The sequence below is a fragment of the Ipomoea nil genome, unplaced genomic scaffold (genome assembly GCF_001879475.1).
Source record: "Ipomoea nil cultivar Tokyo-kokei standard unplaced genomic scaffold, Asagao_1.1 scaffold2036, whole genome shotgun sequence".
In the NCBI taxonomy this organism is placed as follows: domain Eukaryota; kingdom Viridiplantae; phylum Streptophyta; class Magnoliopsida; order Solanales; family Convolvulaceae; genus Ipomoea; species Ipomoea nil.
In genome coordinates, this window is record NW_017618464.1 from 2,676,562 (window position 1) to 2,700,735 (window position 24,174).

Consider the following 24,174-nt stretch of genomic DNA (forward strand, 5'->3'; position numbering starts at 1 on the left):
AGTATGCTCCTTGGATTTCTTTGAAACATATCATCCTGTAAAAGGAACAAAAGTTAATTTGCTTGATGGAAAGTAAGCAGAGGTCATGCATATGGGGCATATAAAACTAAGGGATGATCTAAATCTGGAAAATGTTCTGCATATACCCTCCTTCAACTTTAATGTCATTTCTGTTAGTCAGTTGCTTCAAGAATCATCTTATGAACTGATCTTTAACTCTCATCAGTGTCTTCTTCGAAGCAACCATGAGAAGCCGATTGGTTTTGCTAAGGAAGGAAGTGGTCTATATCTGCTCACTGAGGCACCTGAACTACAGACACCTGTTCAAGATCAATATATCATGTCATGTAGTAATGAAGTATGTCATAAAAGATTAGGACATTTCCCCTTCAATAAAATGCATTTACTTGCTGATATTAGTGTTTCCCATTCCAAGAAAGTAGCATGTGATATTTGTCACTTTGCAAAACATAAGAAATCTCTTTTTCCTGTAAGCAACACTATGTCAAAAATTTGTTTTGAGTTGATTCATGTTGACATCTGGGGTCCCTTTGTAGTTCAATCTTTGAAAGGGGAAAGGTATTGTCTGACAATTGTTGACGATTATTCTTGATATACATGGGTTCACTTGATGAAAAATAAGTCTGAAACACAAAGTTTAATCAAGGCTTTCCAGAAGATGATTCATACACAGTTTGGCCTATTAATCAAGACCATCCGTAGTGATAACGGATTGGAATTCAATATGATTTTTTTTTGTCGAACATGGCATAGTCCATCAAAAGAGTTGTGTCAACACTCCACAACAAAACGCGGTGGTGGAACGCAAACATCAACACATCTTGAACGTAGCCAGGGCCCTAAGATTCCAAGCCAATCTTCCGTTGAAGTTTTGGGGGCAATGTGTCTTACATGCTGTATATCTTATCAACCGCCTTCCATCACCGGTTATAGAATGGTCAAATCCTTATAGAAGACTCTATGACAAGGAGCCAGATCTCAACATCATCAAAGTCCTTGGCTGTTTATGTTATGCTTCCACCTCATCCGTATCCAGACACAAAATGGCTCATAGGAGCAGAAAATGTATCCTCATTGGAATGCCTGCTAATATAAAGGGCTATCTTCTATATGATTTGCATGATAATTCCACCTTTGTTTCACGTGATGTAGTGTTCTATGAAGGGCAGTTCTCTTATGCAGACAAAGAGCACCAGACTGCTGATAATGCCCCCTCTTCGGCTGGTCCATCTCTGCCTATAATTCCCATTCACAACCATGAAGATTTCGACTTTCAACAGCCTGGCAGTAACCGGCCCCAAGCAAGTAATAACCCAATGGTGATAAGAGAGCCTCACCTGGATAACAACTTCTTTCAAGAACCAGTGGATAATAATTGTGATGAATCACTGGACAGAAGAGTGCATGAACCAGCATGCAATAGCAGTCCTACTGGGCAGGGAGTGCATAATCGAATGTGTAATGGCAGTCTAACGATTAATGATTATCCCACTTATGACAACAACACCACAAATAGAAGCATAAGTCCTTCTGTCTCTCCCATGCCAACCAGAAAATCTACCAGGACACGCCACTTGCCAAGCCAACTACAAGATTATTATTGTGAGTCTGCTTCCATGAATGGAACCACTCCCCATCTATTATCCAAAGTCATCTCGTATGACTATCTTGAGCCAACACAAAGAGTGTTTTCAATGTCACTGCCATAAGTGAACCAAAATCATACTCACAGGCTGCCAAACATAAATGCTGGAGAGAAGCCATGGATGCAAAGATAGAAGCCCTGCAGAAAAATCAGACATGGGAGCTGACAAACCTCCCTCCTGGCAAGCATCCTATAGGATGTAAATGGGTCTACAAAACCAAGCTGAAGGCAGATGGCACCATCGAACGACACAAAGCAAGGTTAGTTGCGAAATGCTACAATCAGCAACTTGGAATAGATTATTTGGAGACCTTTTCCCCAGTAGCCAGAATCACAACTATTCGCACCTTCCTTGCAACTGCAGTCTCCAGGTCTTGGCATATCCACCAGATGGACATTAACAATGCGTTCCTTCACGGAGATCTTAATGAAGAAGTATATATGGAGATGCCCCCCGGTTTTCAGAGTGAAAAACCTCATCAAGTCTGCCGGCTGTTGAGATCGTTGTATGGCCTCAAACAGGCTAGTAGACAATGGAACGCAAAGCTAAGTGCAACCCTTCACAACATCGGATTCATACAGTCTAAATCCGATCCTTCATTATTCACTAAGGGCAATGATGCTAATTTTATTGCATTGCTTGTCTACGTAGACGATATTCTGGTCACCAATGCAAATATGAGCCTAATACAAGATCTGAAATGCTTCTTGGATGATACGTTCAAAATCAAGGACCTGGGAGTCCTTGGATACTTTCTGGGAATTGAGGCAAAAACAACCAACAAGGGACTCAATCTATGTCAGAGGAAGTATGCACTAGAAATATTGGAGGAGGCCGGATTTCTTGGCTGCAAACCTACAAACACACCAATGGTGCCAAACCTGAAGTTGGATCATGATGGAACACTCCTTGCCGATCCTAGTAGCTACAGAAGATTGATAGGCAAGCTACTATATTTGACAGCTACAAGACCGGACATATCATATGCCATTCAACAATTAAGTCAATTTGTAGATGCTCCCAAATATCAACATTTAGCAGCTGCCCATCGAGTATTACGATATATAAAGAATGCACCTGGACAAGGACTGTTTTATCCATCAAACACAAATTTGAAACTCAAAAGTTTTTTCGGACTCAGACTGGGCATCATGCAGTGAGACACGGAGGTCTATAACAGGCTATTGCATATTCCTTGGCTCATCTCTAATATCGTGGAGAGCTAAAAAGCAAGCAACGGTATCAAGATCATCCTCGGAGGCCGAATACCGTGCCATGGCAGCCACGGTTTGTGAGGTACAATGGCTCACTACTCTCCTTCGAGATTTTCATGTTACAATGGATACACCGGCAATCATGTATTGTGATAGCAAGTCCGCAATAGCCATCGCCGAGAACCATGTCTTCCACGAATGTACCAAACACATCGACATTGACTGTCACATTGTTCGGGAGAAATTAAATCAAGGACTCATTAAGCTGCTATCGGTGACATCTTCCAATCAAGTAGCAGATGGCTTTACTAAGCCTCTACCGGTTACTCAATTCCATATTTTCAGGTCTAAGCTGGGCATACAAGATATGCATGCTCCAGCTTACGGGGGGGGGGGGGGGTGGTGGGGGGGGGTGTGAAGCAACAACACACAAGGGCCATCTATGTAATTTCTCCATACAAGGACTTTCTTGTAATCTGCCTAGTGTAACAGCTTTTACCGCCACCTTTTCTCCCTTATATACATTGTGTAAACAACTTGGAGATAGTTAGACAGTGTTATGATACAGCTTTCATCTTTCCCTCTCAACTTCCAGTCACAATCCTTCCACATGACATCACATCTCTCTGTTCGTTAATAATTGGAGTGCCTCCTTGTGGGCACCATGCACGCACAATCGTTATACCATGGACCAGGGTTCACAGTGCATGTGTACGTGTCTTATGTTATGAGTTTTTTTGTATCTTGCATGTGTTATGAAATTATGTACCTTAAGATTATGAATTATACTTCTTATAAGGAAAAATATAGTACTTTTGATTTAAAAAAGTAATAATTTTACATCAAAATATAAAAATATTATATTTGTACTCAAGAATATTATGTTTTCCCTTATAAGTAACAAGCATTTTATTTCTAATTTAGTATTAAATTTTCAAGTATAAGTATTACTCCATACATTTTTATATTGATTCGACCCAACTCATATCACGGATAAGGATCATTGAGACGGTGTTAAACAAATAGTTAATATCAATGCATAGCTTATCATAAAGATGTTTCAAAAAAAGAAGAAGCTTATCATAAGATATGTGAAAATGAAACCCACTATTTAATCACATAATCTCCTTTGATTAAATTATAATCTCCGATTGATAAGAAACGAAATTACCCAAAAAGCAATTATAGCCAGATTCCACGCGGGATTGAAATACAATTTGAGCACCCGACCCGACATCTCATACCAAAAGCGTCAAACAAAAGCACATGGCTATGGGCTATGGTGTCTTACCCCTTCCCCCAACCCCACTCTTTCAAGAAAAAAAAGTTAAAAAAGATTTAAACTTAAAAACTAAAAAAATTGGGAAATGAAGGAAAATTACGAAAGTGCATTAATTGAATAGTGCCCATTTTCTTTTATCCTGGTGTCACCCATTTCCCTCCACCATATATAGTAAGCTTAAGCTCCATCCCCTTATCTCAATCCCCCCATTCTCTTCTCCGGCGGGTCTGCTCTGTTCTGGCTATGTTTATCAGCTGATAAACAAACCCGCATTGTTCATTTTACACTTGGATTCACAGAGTAGATCTGCACAGCTCGCGAGTACGTATTATTATTTTGGTTTTTAGAATGAAGGGAATTGTGAAGCTCTGTTCCATAGCTCCACTGTTTCTGGTTCTGGGTCTTCTTCCTCTCGCATTGGCCGGCCATGACTACGCCCAAGCTCTCAGCAAGAGCTTCCTCTTCTACGAGGCTCAGAGATCTGGGTATCTCCCCTCTAACCAGAGAGTCCGCTGGAGGGGTCATTCCGGCCTCCTTGATGGAAAAGCTAATGGGGTATGTTTCTCAAATTGTACTAGAAATGGTGTTATGGTACGTTGAAATTGTGGGAAATGTAAGAGGTTTTTATGTTGATTGTTGCAGGTGGATCTTGTTGGAGGGTACTATGATGCCGGGGACAATGTGAAATTTGGGTTGCCCATGGCGTTCACGGTGACCATGATGTCCTGGAGTATCATCGAATATGGCAAACAAATGGCGGCCAGTGGGGAGCTTGGCCACGCCATGGACGCCGTTAAGTGGGGCACCGACTACTTCATCAAAGCTCACCCTGAACCCAACGTCCTCTATGGAGAGGTAGCTATGGACCCATTCTTCTGCTACTTAAATTTAGTCACTGTTAATGTTGTTTTTTCGATATTTTATTGGTTTCATTTTCAGTGTCGTTTGTGTTAATTAGTTGGATGTGATGTATATTATGGTGTGCGTATAGGTGGGAGATGGTGACACCGACCATTTCTGCTGGCAGAGGCCGGAGGACATGACGACTTCAAGGACGGCTTACAAGATCGACCCAAGCCGGCCGGGATCAGACCTCGCCGGCGAGACCGCCGCCGCCATGGCCGCCGCATCCATCGTCTTCCGCCGCTCCAACCCTTCCTACTCCAATGAGCTGCTCCAGCACGCCTACCAGGTAATTGAGTGTCTTCGGCGTATTTTAGCTGTCAACAGTTGAGAAGGCGTAGGTTAGTGGAGTGCGCGCAGTTATTAGGTAGTTAATAGTAGCAGTGAGTGAGGCTCAGCTTTTTTTGTCGGGGAGCCGGTTTTTCTGTCGGTGTAGGTTGGTTGGGTTTTCTGCCCCGCGCATTTATTACGCCAACGGCCCATATTTAGTTCACTAAAATGACACATTTAACCCCACCCTTCCTACTTTATTATTTATCATTTTCCCTCCACAAAAAAAGATATCCATGTCTGCAAGGGCTAACTCAATTAGTTTGGCCAATCATAAATTTTATTTTAGTAATAGTCAAAACTTGAGAAAGATTAATACAACGATTCATAATTTATCTTTTTCAATAATTTTTGAACGCTCCGAGATTTAGGATTAGTCTAACGTAAATTAGAACGTTTAATGTAGGAAAATAGAACATGTTTCAAAATGACAGCTTTAGAATAGATCAATATTTAAATTTTGACGGCGGCTGTGTAGGACTATGGTCAACGTAGACAAATTTCTTGTACGCACCGACATTTGATTCTGTCTATTGGATCATTAAGTCACCGTGATTTACATTCTGTCAAATGTTTTTTTGGGAGAAGCTTTAGTGGCAATGCTGAAATTAAATAGGTTTTGAGGGGTGTAGTAGTATGTAACGTTTTGTTTTTTTTTTGTTGGAAGCGTTTCACGTGTAGTAACCGTCGGTCGTTTTCTAAAAAATTGTGGCATTAATATGTGCAACCTTCCGGGTATAAATGTGGGTTAAATCATTCGGCGTAAACGAAACGGACGTGGTGGGCCGGGAAACAACTTGAGCCGGTTTTCACGGGTAGTTTATTTTGGCGCCGTACGGGATCCACTGCGCTCACCAAATCTCAACCGTCGCTAATAAACGATCCGCACATGACGCTTTTAATGTCACGTGATTGGTGGCTGTGGGTGCTGTTGTACTGTACAATGAAACACAGCCCACACTATTTATTTTCCGTATTCTGCCCCTGAACTTGTCACTTATTACACAATTGTCCCTCATGTTTCAATCTTATTTGGTTTTCAGCTGTTTGAGTTTGCGGACAAGTACCGGGGCAAATATGACAGCAGCATAACCGTCGCACAGAGATACTACCAATCCGTTAGTGGATATGCGGTAAATGTCTCTTCACATTTAATTAATTTGTTAACCATTTATGTAACTTTTTAACATTCTTGAGTTGAGTCGATTATGTGCAATTTAGACTGATTTATTAGTTCCTTTGCACACCCTTAAATAGTAACTGCGAATTTTTCTTTGTCGCTTCTTGGGAGCAACACTAGCCAAGTTAGTTATGTTATTTGGCTTGGTAAACCATAAGGTTTCGAAGAGTGACCTATTGGCCTTTGTTGGCTAGGGGGATTCCCTACCCGCTCACTCTCATTTATGACGGTGTCATATGAATTGATGTAAAATTAAACATAATCGATTTCGCCAAAGACTTTGTGATCGAGCGGCATAACTGTGACTCTCCTAAATGGAATGTCATAGGGTAAACCCCAGGAAAGTATGTATGAACAGATACTACAATGTAACGGAGTCAGAAGTACTAAAAAAAACATAATCGATTTCGTTTTGACTAATTTTATGAAATTTAATTTATAGGATGAGTTGTTGTGGGCAGCTGCCTGGTTGTACAAGGCATCAAACAACCAATACTACCTGAACTACTTGGCCAAGAATGGCAATGCCCTTGGAGGAACTAGTTGGGCAATGACTGAGTTTGGATGGGATGTTAAGTATGCAGGTGTTCAAACTCTTGTTGCCAAGGTAAAAATTGCAACTTTTGACCATCAATATATTTACCTTTGGTTAAAAAAAGTTTTGCAATTTCTTGAACTTATTACTATTGTATCCTAATTCATTTTTGTGGTGCAGTTTCTGATGGAAGGAAAAGCTGGTGGATATGCATCAGTGCTTGAGAGTTACCAGGAAAAGGCAGAGTCTTTCATGTGTTCATGCCTGGGAAAGGGTAACCGGAACGTTCAATTGACTCCGGGAGGGCTCATTTACCACCAGGGATGGAACAATTTGCAGTTTGTAACCAGTGCGTCGTTCCTTCTCACTGTCTACTCTGATTATCTGTCGTCTTCTCGCAAGTACCTCAAGTGTAACTCGGGCTATGTTCCCCCATCTGCAATGATCTCATTTGCTCAGTCACAGGTAAAAAACAACATTGTTTGTGGGGTAATACTATGTATTTTGTTTGCATTATAGTACTATGTTTCTGAATCTGTCTTTCCATTTTATCAGGTGGACTACATTCTTGGAGACAACCCGAGAGCCACTAGTTACATGGTGGGCTACGGGAACAACTACCCGAGACAAGTTCACCACCGAGGCTCCTCCATTGTGTCGATTAAGATTGATCCTACATTTGTTAGCTGCAGAGGAGGGTATGCCACCTGGTACGGTAGGAAAGCCAGTGACCCGAATCTCCTTACTGGTGCCATTGTTGGTGGACCTGATGCTTATGACAACTTCGCTGATGAAAGAGACAACTTTGAGCAGACCGAGCCTGCTACTTACAACAATGCCCCGTTGATTGGTGTCTTGGCTAGATTGCACGCTGGCCGTGGTGGATATAACCAGCTCCTTCCAGGTATATTTACACCCGAACTTCGTTTTTGATGATTCGAGTGATTTTTTTGCAGTAATTTGCCTAAACAAGATTACGTTTTTCTTGTAGTTGTTACTCCTCAACCCAAGCCTACTCCCAGATGGAGACCAACTCCAACTCCAGCTCCAGGTATTGTTTATTAGACTAGCTAATTGATTGGATTCAGTCTTTTAGTGTGGTTTGACTCATGTGCATTATAGCCCAATTGAATGACTTGGCTCAATCTTATGGTTGAAAAGTGTTGACAAGAAATCGAATTTTGTGATGTTCAGCATCAGCTCAAATTTGGGTTCAACAGAGGGTGACAAAGTCATGGGTTTATGGAGGCAAACTATACCACAGATACTTGGTAAGGGTGACCAACAAATCTGGAAAGACTGTCAAGAATTTGAAGCTCTCCATTTCCAAGCTCTATGGCCCTCTCTGGGGTCTTTCAAAGTATGGGAACTCCTACTTCTTCCCATCATGGCTCACCGCTCTACCGGCTGGAAAAACGCTCAAATTCGTGTACATCCACAGCGCCTCCCCGGCTCAGGTCTGGGTATCAGGCTACAACCTGCTCTGAAGAATCCCCAGAAACGAGAAGAAACAGAAGTTCCAAAAGTGGAATTAATGTAAGAATTGTGCAGCCATATACATTGACGCAGTCGAGGATGCCCTTTTTCTTCTTCCAGTCTGTTGTTTACTGTCTGCTGTATTTTTATAATTTTAAAGTTGTGGGTGGTGGGTGGTTTGCAGTTAGGTAAAGATTTGAGTGAAAGACAAGAATGGGGAAGAAAGGAGTGAAGAGAGGAATTTAAAATGAGTGCTCATCCTCTTTCTTCTCCACTTTGCTACTTTGCTAGTGAGACATATATACTTATCTGAGAGACACAGGGAATGAGTGTTGAGAAGTTTAAGGCAAAAAAGCTGACTTCTCAACCAAAATCTAGTCTTTAATTTGGTTTCATGGTTCTTTGCCCTTTTGGTGTTGTAATGTTGTAAGCTTTACAACATTTTCTGCTATCAATCAATATATATAAATTTATATGATTATATTTGCACTACTTTGAGCACATCAAATCCTTCTGTTGTGATGAAATATGTAAATTTTGTTTTTACATATGCTAGACTAGGAGCAAGAAAATGAAAACACCCATTAGCCATTCTCCTAATCTTTCCCATTTTGGCATTTTCTACCACTTTTCTTTTGAAAATATTTACGTTACTATGTACTTTAACAAGGATACATAAATATAATTTTACAAAGCACACTACATTATAACTGTATTGTAAAATGTTCCTTTCCGCTTTCAAATTTAAGTGGAATCTTTCTTTGTATTTTAATTTTTTTAAACAATCACATGATTTGAAAGCTTTCAAACTAATAAAAGGCTGCCAATACTTGCTTGAGTGAAAAGGGGTGCGAGGTCTAACTGGGGAATAAGTCGAGGGAGTGCTTAACTGGAGAATAAGTCGAGGGAGTGCTTAACTGGAGAATAAGTCGAGGGAGTGCTGTGGTTAGTGAGTAATGGATGCTGGTGCTGTGGGGATGGAGGGTGCTTGTCTACCTCGTGAAGCCGAAGTTTTGGTGGTTCGGGAAGTCTTGAGTTGGCTTTAGGGGCATAATTATGATGGTTTTACTCTTGAAATGAATGCTCAATAGCTTGTCACTCAACTCCATAATGCGAATATAAACGCCTTATGGTCTACTTCTACAAGATATTAATGTTTGTTTATCTTTATTTGCAAATGTCAATTCTCGTTTTGTTAAGCGCTTTGGTAATGTTGTTGCTCATTTATTAGCTAGAGATGCTAGTATGTTTTTTGGTAGTCGGTTTTGGTTTAATACCGGTCCCTTGTTTAGTTCACGTGCTGTGTAATGACTAGATGATTGTATAAGAATTTTTGTGTTTTGTTAAAAAAAAAAAAACAAAAAAAAAGGTTGCCAATACTTTTATATTTTTTTACATTTAAATTTAAATTTTTACTTGACACTTTTCACGAATAAGCGGTTCACTACTTCACTATAATATAAAAAAATAAAATAATTATGTTTGATATTTCATTTAAAACAAAGTCAATCATGGGCTGTATTAAAATAATAAAATAAAACAAGCTCAATGGTTTAGTGGACAGTATTTGGTATAAGAAAATAATAAAATGAAAGAAAAAAGAAAAAATGTATATAAGATGATAATCTTGCTGGGCACGTATGCTTGGATTCGATTTAAGAGGGTCAAACACTGCTTATTTTGATCAGAGGGCTGGATAGTGGATATAACCAGAATTTTAAAAAATATTTTGACAAAAGGAAGGAAAAAAGACACAAGCACGTCGCTATGGCGAAGCTTAATTCGTCGGAATCGATGAAAATTGACAGTCGATTGGTACGGATGTGCATCGAAGCCGCCACTGAGAGCCGCGACGCCATCGAGGCCTGGCGGAGACAGCGGCGCACTCTGGAGCGCTTGCCTTCTCAGCTTGCTGACGTTCTCCTCCACCGCCTCCTCCGCCGTCGCCTCCCCTTCCCTTCTCTGCTCGAGTACATCTCTCACTCGATTCATTTCTCTATACTTTTTTTTTTTTTTTCAACTGCGCATTTCAAAATAGTATTCATAAGATTAATTGATATGCGATGTCAATGTGAATTGAGCTCTATATTGGTTCTGTGTAGTTTTGCTAGCTCAAAAGAGTGGCTTATTCCTGGTTTTTCCATGTATTATGCTAAATATAGCTGTAATGACTATTTCGTTGATCCTGGATTTGATCTTCAGTCAACTTATAATTGTATTATTCATTTATTTTATTTGCTAATGATATCAGATCTACATGATAAAACGCCGGAAAACTGTTATACTATATGTTTGGAAGTTACTTTTAACTTCTTTGTTTGGAAATTGACTAGCAGTGCAGCTCTAAGATTCATATCTGCATCCAATTTTGCTTATACAGAGTCTTTAAACATTGTGTGGAAGAAGTAAATTTGAAAGGCGAGAATAGTGTGGATGCAGAATGGATGGCCTATTTAGGTGGCTTCCACTACTTGCGCACTCTGAATCTGTCAGATTGCCGAAAAATCAATAGTTCCTCTATATGGCCTATTACAGGTCTGTACTTTATAGTAATTCTTAAATGATTAAATTAGACATTTTTCTTCCTCCAACGAATGTTGATTATATTCTCTCTTGATTATCTTATTCTGTATCTCTGTGCTGATGTTTATTTTCTTGATATCTTTTGCTTCAACTCAAACTTGTCTTTTTCATTAAATTGGACTGATAACATTGTTGTGCTGTCCAAGGATGCTATTGTCATGATTGATTATCTTTGCACTCTAAAATATTTGCTCACACATTACACATTTTCATTGTTTCAGGCTTGACAAACTTGAAGGAACTTGATCTCTGTAGATGCTCAAAGATTACTGATGCTGGAATCAGGCATCTTTTATCTATTCCAGTGTTGGAGAAGTTGTGGATTGCAGAAACAGGTGTAACTGCAGAGGGAGTTATACTTCTCCGTTCGCTAACCAATTTATCTTTATTGGATTTGGGAGGATTGCCTGTAACTGATGTAGCTCTGCGTTCTCTACAGGTAAATTAATTCTTGTCTACATACCATAAATAGCCTTTTCATCTTTCCTTTCGATATTTGTCTTTTGCAAAGAATTACTCTTTTGTTTTCATTTTTTAAAATACCCTGGTGGAGGAAGGGAAGTGGTGAGATTGGTTGAGGATAGCCTCTATTTTAAGAAGGTGGGTGATTAATAGAGTTTCACATCTTACGAGGGAACATCCAACTTTAGAAAATGGTTAATGCAATTTATAAGTTCATCCGAAGTGGCTAGCATTAGTTGGATGAGGTTGGTAACTAGTAAAGCCCAAAGCTTATTCCTATTGCTGTTTAGGAAATGCCAACCTGCTTTCAAAAAGGAAATGCCTGCATAATGCTACTTACTAGGGATGGCTATTGAAGCTTTCAGAAGCTCACATTTGATCTAATTTTCTGAACTTTTGATGAAGTACATAAAACTGTTTAATAAAAAATAAAAATAAAAACCTTATATTCTCCTGATCTAAAGATTTGTTTCCTGTTTTCTGTTTGGGAATAATGACTTTAGTTTATGATATCAGGCTCTCACTAAACTGCAATATTTAGATATCTGGGGAAGTGCATTATCTAACAAAGGAGCTTCTGTTCTTAAAATGTTCCGGGGATTGAGTTTCTTGAACTTAGCTTGGACAAAGGTTACAAGTTTGCCAACTCTGCCCTCTCTTGCTTACCTGAACATGAGTAATTGCATTGTAAATTCTATATTTGAAGGAGAAGGTGGTAAAGTGATGCTGGAAAGACTTATTCTATCTGGAGCTACAATCTCAGATGGCTCTGAAGCCTTTCAATATGTAGAAGCCTCTCGCTTGGCTCTTCTGAATTTGTCCAACTCTTCTCTTCATTCGTTCAGTTTTTTGAGGTGTATGAATGCCATAACAGAACTAGATCTCAGTGGTTGCTGTGTGGGAGATGATTCTGTTGAATACATTGCATGCATTGGAGCAAGTTTACGATATTTAAATCTCAGTAAGACAAAAGTAAGCTCAGCTGGAGTGGGTACCTTAGCTGGACATGCTCCTAATCTTGAAACTTTGCTGTTGTCTTACACTGTCATTGATGATAATGCCATTGCATACATCAGCACAATGCCATTACTAAAGTTTATCAGCCTAAGTGGTACAAATGTTAAAGGTGCTGCATTTATATTTCTTCTCGTCTTCTTCCTCAATTGCAATTTAATACTGTCTAGTTGTTGAAGTTAAACTTCGAGTGAATTTCTGAATGTCTTCCTTTATACGAAATACATTTTAAAAATCACTGTGTTCGGATCTCTCTGTCTAATACATGAATTTCTCCTATAATGCCAGGTCTCCTTAACCATGTGGGATATGATAAAGATTGGTACTTATCACTGTCAGCATTTCATAGTCTAGAACACTTAGAAAGGTTGGAGTTGGAGGAGACTCAAATTGAGGACACAGCACTATCCCCTCTATCGAGCATCTGTAAATTGGGCTATTTATCTTTACGAAGTGGACCCCTAACGGATGCCTGCTTGTATCATTTATCACAAATTAGAAACTTGGTAAATCTTGTGGTTCGTGATGCTGTGCTAACAAATGCAGGGCTGTATACCTTCAACCCCCCATCAGGTCTAGAGATGCTTGATCTGAGAGGGTGCTGGCTCCTAACAGATGATGCTCTCTTGTCATTTTGTCAAAAACACCCTTCAATTGAAGTGAAGCATGAGCTTGTCAGCACATCCCCGTTTGACAAAGCTGGATCTCATCACTTATCTCCATCACAGCTTACCTCAAGGAACTCAGAATACAAACACAAGCACAATAAACTACCCTCGACGCCACTTAGGTTCAAAAACGAGAGCTTCATTGGTGAGAGGTCTTCAAAATTTTTATACTGGTTTTAAGTGGTTATTTTCCTGTCTAATACTCGGTTTTTATGATTCCCAACAGATCAAAGACTGAAGTACAGCAGAGATGAACTACTAGCCATGAGCTTTGTGTCTTCAACATCTTCTCCTTCCAATGCCGGCTGACGTCAATCTGATACCTGATTTGCTTGAATAACATGAAGTTTGGCTTGATGTGCCTTAGTTCTGTGAATAACATGAATCTGCAGATCTAAACACATCCCCCCTCCCCCCCCCCTCCCCCCCCCCCCCCCCCAAAAGAAAAAAAAAAAAAAAGAAAAGGAGAGAGGAAAGACCTCTAAATTCTGTAAAAGTTTGTGTAAAACATGAAGTTTGACACATTTGTAGCCTTCTTTATCAAATTCATTGTGTAGTTCCCCTGATGGAACCATGCATAGCACTGAATAGAGGGCCATCGAATACACCAGCTACACCTAGCATATGAAATGGGTGCGTAAGAATGTTGTGCTTGGCCTGGAATACAATCATGAAATTGAAAGTTTTAAATTTTTTTGAAGGCATACCATTAATACTTCGAAACCATTTTAAAATAGGCAGAAGGGTCAAATAGACCCATGTACTAACATTAATTGTTCATCTAGTATCATGAATTAAAATATGGTCCATCTAGGTTATTATACTCTCAATTATTTTTCATCTAGCATTTTTAGCAAGTTTCTAACAAGTAATTCATCTAATTTGCTTACATAGAAAAAAAAAAATGCTGACATGTTATTTTTATCTAACTTGTTGTTTTTGTCATTTTTTTTTTAATGTAGAATCATTTTTTTTTTTTACGTATTTCCGGATTATGTTGATTTTTTTATATGGCTTGAAAGATTCTAACTCATCTTCTGTTGCGAATGTTGAGTGTGAAAGTTCCGTATCTACACTCAAAGGAATTCGGTTAATTAAGTTACACTTCAAACATTAAATCAAAAGTCGTGTTAGTTATTAGGCTGTAAACCCAGAAATTTTAACAATTGCAAGGTGACATGGCATGGTTATGTGTAAAAAAAGTTTTTTTTTTTTTAATTTGTTTTTGTTTCCCACATGTCTTGCAAGCTTTCTGTTTTAGAAAGCTTGCTAAGAGCATCCCCATAAGAGGATAATATGGGGATAATAGTACAGAATTATGCAGCTCAAGATATGGGAGAAGGGAAGAATGGAGAAAATAATTCTCTTGCAAAGAGTGGGAGAATGACCAAAAAAAAAAAAAAAAAAAAAAAAAAAAAAAGAAACAGCGTAGTTCCGCGCGTATCGCGAAACTGAGGAGAACTGCACGCGCCCGAAGGCGCGCCTGACGCGACTAATTTCCTTGAATTTTTTTTGTTTTAAAAATCAGTTTTGGGTTTTTTTTTCCCTCCCCTTCCCACATTCTCTCTCCTAATCACTCTTACATTATCCCCCAAATCTCCCCAACTGATGCGGATGCTCTAAGTACAATGACATCTGCCAAATGGCACTTTGGCAGCAAAGCTGTACGCTTTTTTACTTTTTCTATTTTAATATTATTACTATTATATATGTATTTGTTTATTTTATTGGAAGTGGGACCCATTTTTTAAAGTGAGAGAAATTTGTAGGGATGTATAAGAGCATCCACACTTGTGCATATTGTGAGGAGATTTCAGCATTAATTCTTCCCTACATGAGATAATAACTAGTGTGGAGGGGAGATAATTGAAAAATAATTATCCTGCAAATGTGAGGATATTGTCAGGAAAAAAAAAAAAAAAAAAAAGGAGGAGGAAGGCTGTGCGCGTTCGCGCACAGCCTTGGGCAAAAGCCGGGCGCGTGCAGCGCCTGACGCGTCTGATTACTTTTTTTTTTAATTTTTTTTTGTTTTGTTTTTTTTTTCTCTCCCCTCCCACATTCTCTTTCCTAATCACTCTTACATTATCCCCCCATTCTCCCCAACCAATGTGGATGCTCTAAGAGCATCCACAATGGTTGGGGAGAATTGGGGGATAATGTAAGAGTGATTAGGAGAGAGAATGTGGGAAGGGGAGGAAAATAAAACAAAAAAATCAAAATCTAAAATTAAAAAGCAAAAAATAAAAATAAAAAAATTGAAGGGTCAGGCGCGCGTGCAAAGCACGCGCCCGTGTGGGCTGGTTGCTGTGCGCAAAACGCGCACAGCAACCCCCTTTTCTTTTCTTCCTCTTTCTTCTTTTCCTGCCATTCTCCCCCATTTTGCAGAACAAATATTTTGATAAATAACCCCACCCCACATTTGTTATTATCCCCACCCAAGATAATTCATCTGACATTATCTCCATAATATCCACTGATGTGGATGCTCTAATGAATAGTGGAGAATTTGTAAATTTGATGATGTGAAAGTGAGACTCATTTTAGAAAGTGCGATAAATTTTTGGGATGAGAATAACCTTATATCTCAAATGAAGAGCAATATACAGATCGTCGTTGTCCCTTAGTCTATTAATAACCAGTTTTTTTCTAAACTCCTCAATCTCAGGTGTCTACCGAAGAGTCTCATAAACGCACCATCTAAAACCAAAATAAAAACCAATGCCAATGCTAACAAATGGGTTCAAAAACCACAAAAGCGGTAACATACTTATTTCACAGCCGATGTGAAAAATCAATTCACTGTTTTTCTGAAAAATTCGTAGAAAAAAATCAACATAATATGAAGATACATAAAAAAAAAAAATTGATTTTTTCTACCCAAAAAGTGACAAAAACAGCAAGTTAGATGAAAAAATAACATGTCAACATTTTATTTTTATTTTATTTTATTTTTCTATATAAGCAAATTAGATGAGTTACTTGTTAGAAACTTGCTAAAATTGCTAGATAAAAAATAATTAAGAATATAATGATCTAAATGAACCATATTTTAATTCATGATACTAAATAAACAATTAATATTACTACATGAGTCTATTTAACCCTTTCTGCCTTTAAAATAATACTCCATATTATCTCGTTGTTTGTTTATCATGTTGATGGATAATGATAACAAAAATATTCCATATTACGTATATAATAATATATTATTTGTTGGATACACAATGGCACAATGCTATTTGTATCAAGTTTACATGATTGAATATTCTATAATAAAAAATCGTTATAAAAAAATAAATTGTATTTGATACTAAAAACAAAGTCAATTGCTAATTACTATGTAATATGATAACATATATATTACCATTCTAAATGAGTAATTACAAAATAGAACTCTGATGACGAAAAATATTTTATTTATTGAAAATCATGAGTGTTTTAAAAACAAAAATAAAGTCAATCATGTGAGTTGTATTAAAATAATAATATGAGAAGATATTTTTTAAATAAATTCTAAACTATACATTTTTATTTAGTTTTGATTTATAATTAGCTGATTTAGTAAAGTATATTGGTGTTTGGTAAATGACTGTTAGCTGTGATAGCTGTTAGATGATTGAGTTGGTGAGTTTCATTAGTTGATAATATTAGCTGATTGTAGAAAAGTGTTTGGTAAATTAGCTGTTAGCTAATAGTTAATTACATACAAAATGAATTTCTCAAAAAACTTATCGAAAAAACTATTTTAAGCAACTTTTTAAATTTTAGTATTTTCGAGCAATAAATTTTTACAAATAGTTAATTAATCAAATAATCATATTGATTGTTTACCAAGGTCAAAAAGCTAATAGTGGTCAAATAAGTCAAAATTGATTAGGCTAACTATTTTACCAAAGAGGACTATGTTTTTTTTTTTTTTTTCCTATACTACATTATGTCTTTTATTTAGAAAAAAGTGTCAAATCAACTCTCTAAGTAATTCGGATAGTGCAATCAGCTAGGTTCCCTAAATAAATAAAAAAACTCCATTCAGATCCCCTAAACTTGTAATTCAATTGAGTCCAAATCAACCTGTATAGAGATTAATTATCTCAAGCTTGACACGTGTTACTTTTAAAATATTTTTTTTAAAAATTTTTATTCTCTAAAAAACTTTTTATTTATTTATTAAATTATTAAAAAAAATATAAAAATAGTTTCAGCCACCGTGAAGCCGGAACAGAAGCTGATCAAACCGCCCAGCCTCACTCCAGCTCCTTCTCTGGAATCTCTCTCTCTCTGTAAGTTACCCACATTGTATATTGTTTGAATCTCCATTTACCCATTTCTAAGCTTGATACTTTTATTTATACATTTTTTTAAGACTATAATTTGACCTAATTTCTTCAGTTCTTCAGTTTTCTTGTGTTATGTTAAAGTATTTTGAAAGTTTTTGAATCATCAGGATTTCAGTATAAGTTCATCGTCTTTTTCTCTCTTGAGCAACGAGCGGGAATTAGCGCCTTCGATATTTACAAAGGCGGACTCAGACAATGTGAATTTTTGGTAATTTTTTTTCAGTTTTCCGAATGTGTATTTTCTGATTTTCTATTTTCCTTGATTTTTTAAATGTTTTACGGATGTGTATTCATATAATAAGATGCATATTTGACTGGCAATTGAACTGTTACGACTTTGATTTCATGATATTTGAATCCTTGATACAATGATATGCATATATTTTTCTGGGCTGTCAATTTGATGGAGGATTTAGGTCTGTAAGTGCAGCAGATTTGACTGGGAATGGAACTTTTATGACTTTGATTTGTTGATATTTGAATCCTAAACTTCTAGTAAGGGTGTAAGAAAAATTATGTTCATTGAATATTAGGACAACTATGTTTTATTGAAGCTAGAGTTGAATGGTGAAGAACAAAAGAAGAGAATGCTTAAAAAGGGAAGTTTTGGAATACAAGGATGTAACAGTAATGGGGAACCTATTAGTTAAAGATGTACAGATAATTCAATGAAAACCTCAGTATGTGTTTGAGTGATTAAGTATTGATAATAATTTTAATAGGCTTTAGTAATCTAAAAGGTCATCAGAACTTACTAGGATTGAAGTTATTTAATAGAAATATACTCAAGGGTTCATGGTGGATTTAGCACATTAGGGGACTTAATGGAGACATCAAAATCCATGCAGTCTATGCAATGAGAATTGGATTAAGGTGCAGTTAGTTGAGTTGAGAAGATGGTTAGGCTATTAAATTCTGTAAAATTCAACATTTCTCAACTCAACTGTTCTCTGTTCACAAAAGCATCATATATATATATTTTTTGGAAGTTTAGATTTTTCTCAGTAGTCTTTTGGGCCTCTGGCAGAAAATCCCAGAAACAAATGGTGTCAAACATAAAAGATCAATTAGGTGAATAGAGGGGAAAACAAGAGAGATGGTAATTTTATAATGAATGATTGACTCATACATGACATTAAAGGACTCAGAGTAATTGTTTCTCCTTGAATGAGTTATATCATTATTATTTAAAAAAATATTTAAGCCTTGCTTTGTTCTGGTTAAATTGTGAGTTTTTATTGAAACCCATATTTGAAATTTACCAAACTTACACTTTTAAAGGCACAATTTCTAAGAGAGTGCACTACAAGAAAAATGCTAAACAACACTCAAAAGACAATGGTTTTAGCTAAACGTGTTCTTTTAGCACACGCTTTTTACAAAGACAACGATTTTAATGCAACTGGTTTTTTTTTGCATGTTCTCTTTTTACAAAATTTGATATTTCGTTAATAGACAACACTCCAATGACAAAAATTTTAGAAAATTTTTGTTTATTAGCGCAATTTTTAATAAAAGACAACAGATTTGATATAATGGTTGGCTTTGAACTATTGTCTATTTTCACTACACTAGTTGTCATTTTCAGGTAATATCTTATATGTTCAAGCTGAAATTCTTGATTGATTGTTGAAGGTATTATTCCCATCTCATACTATGAATTTAAAACTAGGGTTTATATTTATACTATGTGAATCTGTATTTTTTTTCTCTAAATATATATTTCTTTTTTGTATGATTTTTGAATTATTCATTGAGGTTTTTGTGGATTTTTAGCTGTTAATATTGTTAGAGAATTTAGATACCAAACTACGGAGTAGTTGCTTCCTTAACTTCTAGTTAGTGATGCCCAGTGGGTGTTTGTTGAAATGCCTCAAAAGGACACCCTTAACTGCTATGGACATTTTAAGATTTTAATTCTTCTCTTGAATGTAAAATAAAACTGTGGTTTATTTGAATGTGACAAAAGTATGTTCTTGATATCACTTCTTTTATTGTTAGTTATTACACTTACGTTCAATTGCCTAGTGTTTTGTATTGATACCCTCATATCACTATATGCTCCAATGATTTTTAGTGTTCTCTATCTTTGTTAATACTGGAACTTGAGTATGATAATATTTCTTGGGCTCAGTGGTTTCATATCTACATTCTCAAACTTAAACTTTTGAAGGCACAATTTCTAAGAGAGTTTCAAATTGCCAATTAGTTCATGTTATGTATTATGCAACAATATTGCTTTATGAGTCTAGTTTGTCATAACTAATAAATATTGTCTTTTAAATCTCAATGTGTTTTTTTATTTGAACCGTTTTGATTTTTAAAGATGTTCTTTACTTTTTGACCTCACTGAACAAAATTCATGCATCCGCCATGGCTTTGCTCCTTTTTTCCCCATTTAATTGAAGAAAATTGATCCCATTTTGCTCGTGAACAAAACATTATGATTCCAAAGGAACACCATAATTCTCAGGATCTTCCTAGGTATTTGAATATGATTCTTAGGAAATCCGAGTACTCTAGAACAAGGCGCAACCTTCTGTACCCGACCCTCCCATCTATTTTACAATTACTTCTTTTTTTTTTTTTTTTTTTTCCGTTAGTGGATTCTTTTTCTTGAAATTTAATTGGTTCTTTTTCTCACATTTGTTTATTTATCTATTTATTTTTTATTTTTCTCTGATTTATAGAGGAAGTCTCAATGGGTTTGAGTAAAACTGAAGTTAATTTGAGGAGACTATTAGCAACTGCGCCACAACAACAAAATCAAGCAAAGCTCATACATGTATGTCCACAGCTCTTTCATGTTGAGTGTTTGGTATTGTCATTTGACATCAATAATGAAAATTATTAACTACTCCCTCTGTCCCATTTTGCATGTCTTACTTTCCTTTTTAGTTTGTCCCAAAATGTTGTCCTCTTTCCAAAATTGAACATCACCATCATTCTACTTTTTCCCAAATTACCCTTATGACTTTTGCTTTTATTTCCAAAAGTGAAAAAGTGAAGGGCATAATTGGAAAATATATAACATTTACTTTAATTCCTTAAAAAACGTGCAAAAAGCAAATGAGACAACCAATTCGGGACGGAGGGAGTAATTAGTTAGCCTATTTTCTCATTTTTGGCAGTTCTTTGAACGCACATGCTTACTGGAGTTATTTTATGATGCTTTACTATATATTGGAATAGCTTTGGTCTGTGGAGTGAAATTATTTTTAGTGTATATTTATAACAACAATAATCATTCCAGGTGTCTTTGATGTAATGGCTAGGGTATTTTTGTTCCTGGAAAGAGATTAGGTATGAAATTCTTTGAGAAGAAAAGGATTTCTACTCCAATTGTTTAGAATTATTATTATGACTCTTGATGCATTTCTAGTAAGTTAAAAAAGAAGATTGTTCTACCAAGAATTTATGTAGAAGGTTTTTTTCTGCCAAAAGTTACAACCTCGTAGAATCTAGATAAGTAATAATTACAATTAAAGTTTCATATCTTGGGATTATAGATTAAATAATAGAAAATCACCTTTATAAGTTATTGGTAACTTTTAGAAATATCAAAAGAGAAAATTAATAATGAAGTTTATTGGCAACTTTAGTGTCATTTGTCAAAAGGGGAAAATTTGTAATTTATATTCAGGAAAACCTTTCTTTTATTACCTGAACTGTGTTTAAATATTTTCTTATAGTTGCTAAATTTTTTATAGTATGTTGCCACATTGCGAGAACAATTGGAGCAGTTGGCTGAAGAAAGGACTCCAGAAGGACTGCCCAGGTCTGTATGCTTACCATTTTAAACTCAATTTCAAATACTTGATAGAACAATTTTTATACCCATGATGGCTTTAGGTTGTCTTTTCTGAATTTATCATGAATCTGTGAATTGACATCAAAATATAGTTTTTGTTTCTGAAGAACTCATAGTGTATACTATTAGGAAACCTTCACTCTGTGGAATATAGACCAAACACAAACACACATCTATTTGACTGTGTGTGCATGTGTTGAAATTTACAAAAATAATAATTATCCTATATATTAAGTCCTCGTTGCATGACCAACTTCTAGATAATTCTCTATTTCTCTATGGTTGATCCTATCTTGGAGTTTTATTGCTGTAGTCTTTTGCTTTTGGCTTGCCTTTTTAAGGTTTATTTTGTCAGACTTTTGCTTGCTTTCTATAGGGTTTCCAAAGCCAAGGTGAACGAATATTCAGAGAAAATCGAAGCTATTGCTGCTAAAGTGGCTGTCACTGTGGTGTGTATACCTTCCAGCCCTTTCTTCTTCTGTGAATTTTCTATGTTAAAATATTCTTAGCATCTGACTGAAGTCTGTATGATTAAGCTCACAACGTCCTTTATCCTTAAAAAATTATTTTCCTTACTTTTATTATGGATTGGCTTTTCTGATGACCTTTTTTATTCATGCCAAAATCATTGTCCTTGTACAGGAGGAACCTCAGAGCCCTCTGGCTGACGTATATAGTGCTGAAACTTGTAAAGCAGAGGGAGAAAGTGCACATTCTCCTACTGGAGGATTGAGAAGAAGATTTGCGTGTGTGAATATATAGTTATGGAAATTGTTTTTATATTCTATTTTTGCTTTTGATTAAGTATTAATATTCAAGTGAAATAGGCCACCATCAAATGCTAAGGATACATCTCAAGAGAAGGTGGGCGCTGACCAATCTGCTCCCGTCAAACTAGATGATGCTGCATGGACGCATATTGATAAGCACAGGTACAGTTTTGCAGGCACATGTTTTAAGTTATTCTAGATAGATCTTTCTTCATACATGCGGTTGCTGAGTTTCTGCAAAAATGCAAAGAATAAATTAAGGTGACGTTTGGTTCGGGACTTTTGTACCCTACTATAGATTTGATACACATTACCATGTTTGTTTGTTTGCCTACTTTTGTTATCCCACTATTGGATTTAAATCCCTTAGTAATCATAAAACTCATTACCCTTTTCTTCCCCTACTTTTGAGCAATGGAATAAAAAATGAGGAAGAAAAAAGAAAAGAAAAGGTCATTGTCTATGCATTCAATATGCAACTTTAATATATACACACATATATGTATGTGTATATATATGTATTATACATTTTTATATATTTGTTTATTTTAATTAATTAATTATTTATTTGTTTATTTTGATTCCAGTTTCTATTTGTTACCAAACGAAGAGACTCCTTCTACTTAAACAACCATTACCATTACCAAGTATTTAATTCCAGTTACCATTCTGATTCCAATGTTTGAACCAAACGCCCCCTAAGAGAGCAAGCATTTTGGACATTTTTCCATTTATTATCATAGTTTAGGCTAGTTGAAGAGTTAAGAGCACATTGGAAATCTATTATGCTCTTGTCCTCTTCATCTTTCTGGTTGGAATGATGACTATTTTTCCTGGTGACTATTGTTTCAGAAGTCTATTAATCAATCTAATAAGAAACTTGCCGAAAGGCTAAACTCCTGTTGGACCCCTAAGTGAAGTAATTTCTTCTTCAAAGCAAGATGTTAACTTGAATTCTTTGAATGATTTTGCTTGGTAGTCGTTTTGTGGTTAAAAATTATCCTTTTCCACGACACCTCTAAAGAATGCTTCCTTGAAGAACTAGAATTCTCAATTTCTCATGCAAGTCTCTGGTGTTTGCAGATGATGTAAAATAACATGTACAAAGTAAAATATTTCGACACCGATTGATGTTAGTGCTGAAAATGCATTGGACCACAAAGCTATATTGAAAATGTGTCAACTGTTTTATGATTTTGTTGTGTAATATGATAACACTTTCAGGAAACTTCAGGAGAGCCTGACAGATGAAATGGTTGTCTTGGCACGACAGCTGAAAGAGAGTAGTCTCATGATGAATCAATCTGTAAAAAACACAGAAAAAGTAAGCTTTCTTGCTTCTTGGTGTTGAAATGTTGTAGTACATAACGATAACTCTTCAAGGGAAGTGTTCTTATATATAATTTGTAGTCTAACAAGCTTGGTGCATTGTTTGGGCACACAGATACTTGACTCAACCGAAAAAGCAGTTGAGAATAGCTTGGCAAGTACAGGGCATGCTAGCAGTCGTGCCATGGAAGTTTATTCACGGAGTTTCAAGACGACATGCTTCACATGGCTCTTGATTTTCTCTATGACATGCATTTTTATCATGGTCGTACTTCTCATTCGTGTCACATAGCATCATGCTCCTTCGCCATAAGTCTCAACCTACTTCAACTTCTTGTGATTTTACACACCTGAAAACCTCTGGGAAGTTGTATATTGAGAGTTGGTAGAAATTTGTATTGTTGGCAACATCACAGGAAGTAGCAGACTAGTAGTAACACAAGGCTATTATAAGACTGGAAGAATTGATTTTGATGAAACATTTGTTGCAGTAGCACGTAACGTTTGGAACCCATATTGCTATTTCATAGGATGGAAAACTTAATATATCAAAGCAACTCGCAATTTACCTTCTCCAGCATCCTTAAACAGGAGTTTTGGTGGCTTAAAATTA

General features: G+C 36.4%; 3 protein-coding genes across 7 annotated transcripts; all 3 read left to right on the forward strand.

The window, feature by feature from the left end:
* Nucleotides 1–4,348: 4,348 nt before the first annotated feature.
* Nucleotides 4,349–9,073, forward strand: LOC109147998 (endoglucanase 6-like). Its single transcript, XM_019295703.1, has 9 exons — nucleotides 4,349–4,718; nucleotides 4,806–5,018; nucleotides 5,155–5,355; nucleotides 6,440–6,529; nucleotides 7,019–7,183; nucleotides 7,292–7,576; nucleotides 7,667–8,015; nucleotides 8,103–8,162; nucleotides 8,306–9,073. The coding sequence occupies exons 1-9, from the start codon at nucleotides 4,512–4,514 to the stop codon at nucleotides 8,596–8,598; spliced, it is 1,863 nt and encodes a 620-aa protein (XP_019151248.1). The 5' UTR covers nucleotides 4,349–4,511; the 3' UTR covers nucleotides 8,599–9,073.
* Nucleotides 9,074–10,182: 1,109 nt separating this feature from the next.
* Nucleotides 10,183–13,727, forward strand: LOC109148000. 2 transcript variants are annotated; one of them, XM_019295705.1, is made up of 6 exons: nucleotides 10,183–10,557; nucleotides 10,968–11,122; nucleotides 11,392–11,609; nucleotides 12,149–12,758; nucleotides 12,935–13,436; nucleotides 13,541–13,727. In XM_019295705.1, the coding sequence occupies exons 1-6, from the start codon at nucleotides 10,355–10,357 to the stop codon at nucleotides 13,566–13,568; spliced, it is 1,716 nt and encodes a 571-aa protein (XP_019151250.1). In that variant the 5' UTR covers nucleotides 10,183–10,354; the 3' UTR covers nucleotides 13,569–13,727. The 2 variants fall into 2 exon arrangements, with proteins under 2 accessions (XP_019151250.1, XP_019151249.1); XM_019295704.1 differs by having other exon boundaries at nucleotides 10,184–10,557; nucleotides 12,935–13,459.
* Nucleotides 13,728–17,544: 3,817 nt separating this feature from the next.
* Nucleotides 17,545–24,090, forward strand: LOC109148002. Of its 4 annotated transcripts, none has more exons than XM_019295710.1 (9): nucleotides 17,545–17,577; nucleotides 19,240–19,286; nucleotides 20,342–20,436; nucleotides 21,362–21,429; nucleotides 21,839–21,911; nucleotides 22,105–22,208; nucleotides 22,290–22,394; nucleotides 23,457–23,556; nucleotides 23,677–24,090. In XM_019295710.1, the coding sequence occupies exons 3-9, from the start codon at nucleotides 20,353–20,355 to the stop codon at nucleotides 23,851–23,853; spliced, it is 711 nt and encodes a 236-aa protein (XP_019151255.1). In that variant the 5' UTR covers nucleotides 17,545–17,577; nucleotides 19,240–19,286; nucleotides 20,342–20,352; the 3' UTR covers nucleotides 23,854–24,090. The 4 variants fall into 4 exon arrangements, with proteins under 4 accessions (XP_019151255.1, XP_019151254.1, XP_019151256.1 ...); XM_019295709.1 differs by lacking the exon at nucleotides 17,545–17,577 and adding an exon at nucleotides 17,759–17,859; XM_019295711.1 differs by lacking the exon at nucleotides 17,545–17,577 and having other exon boundaries at nucleotides 19,227–19,286.
* Nucleotides 24,091–24,174: the final 84 nt, after the last annotated feature.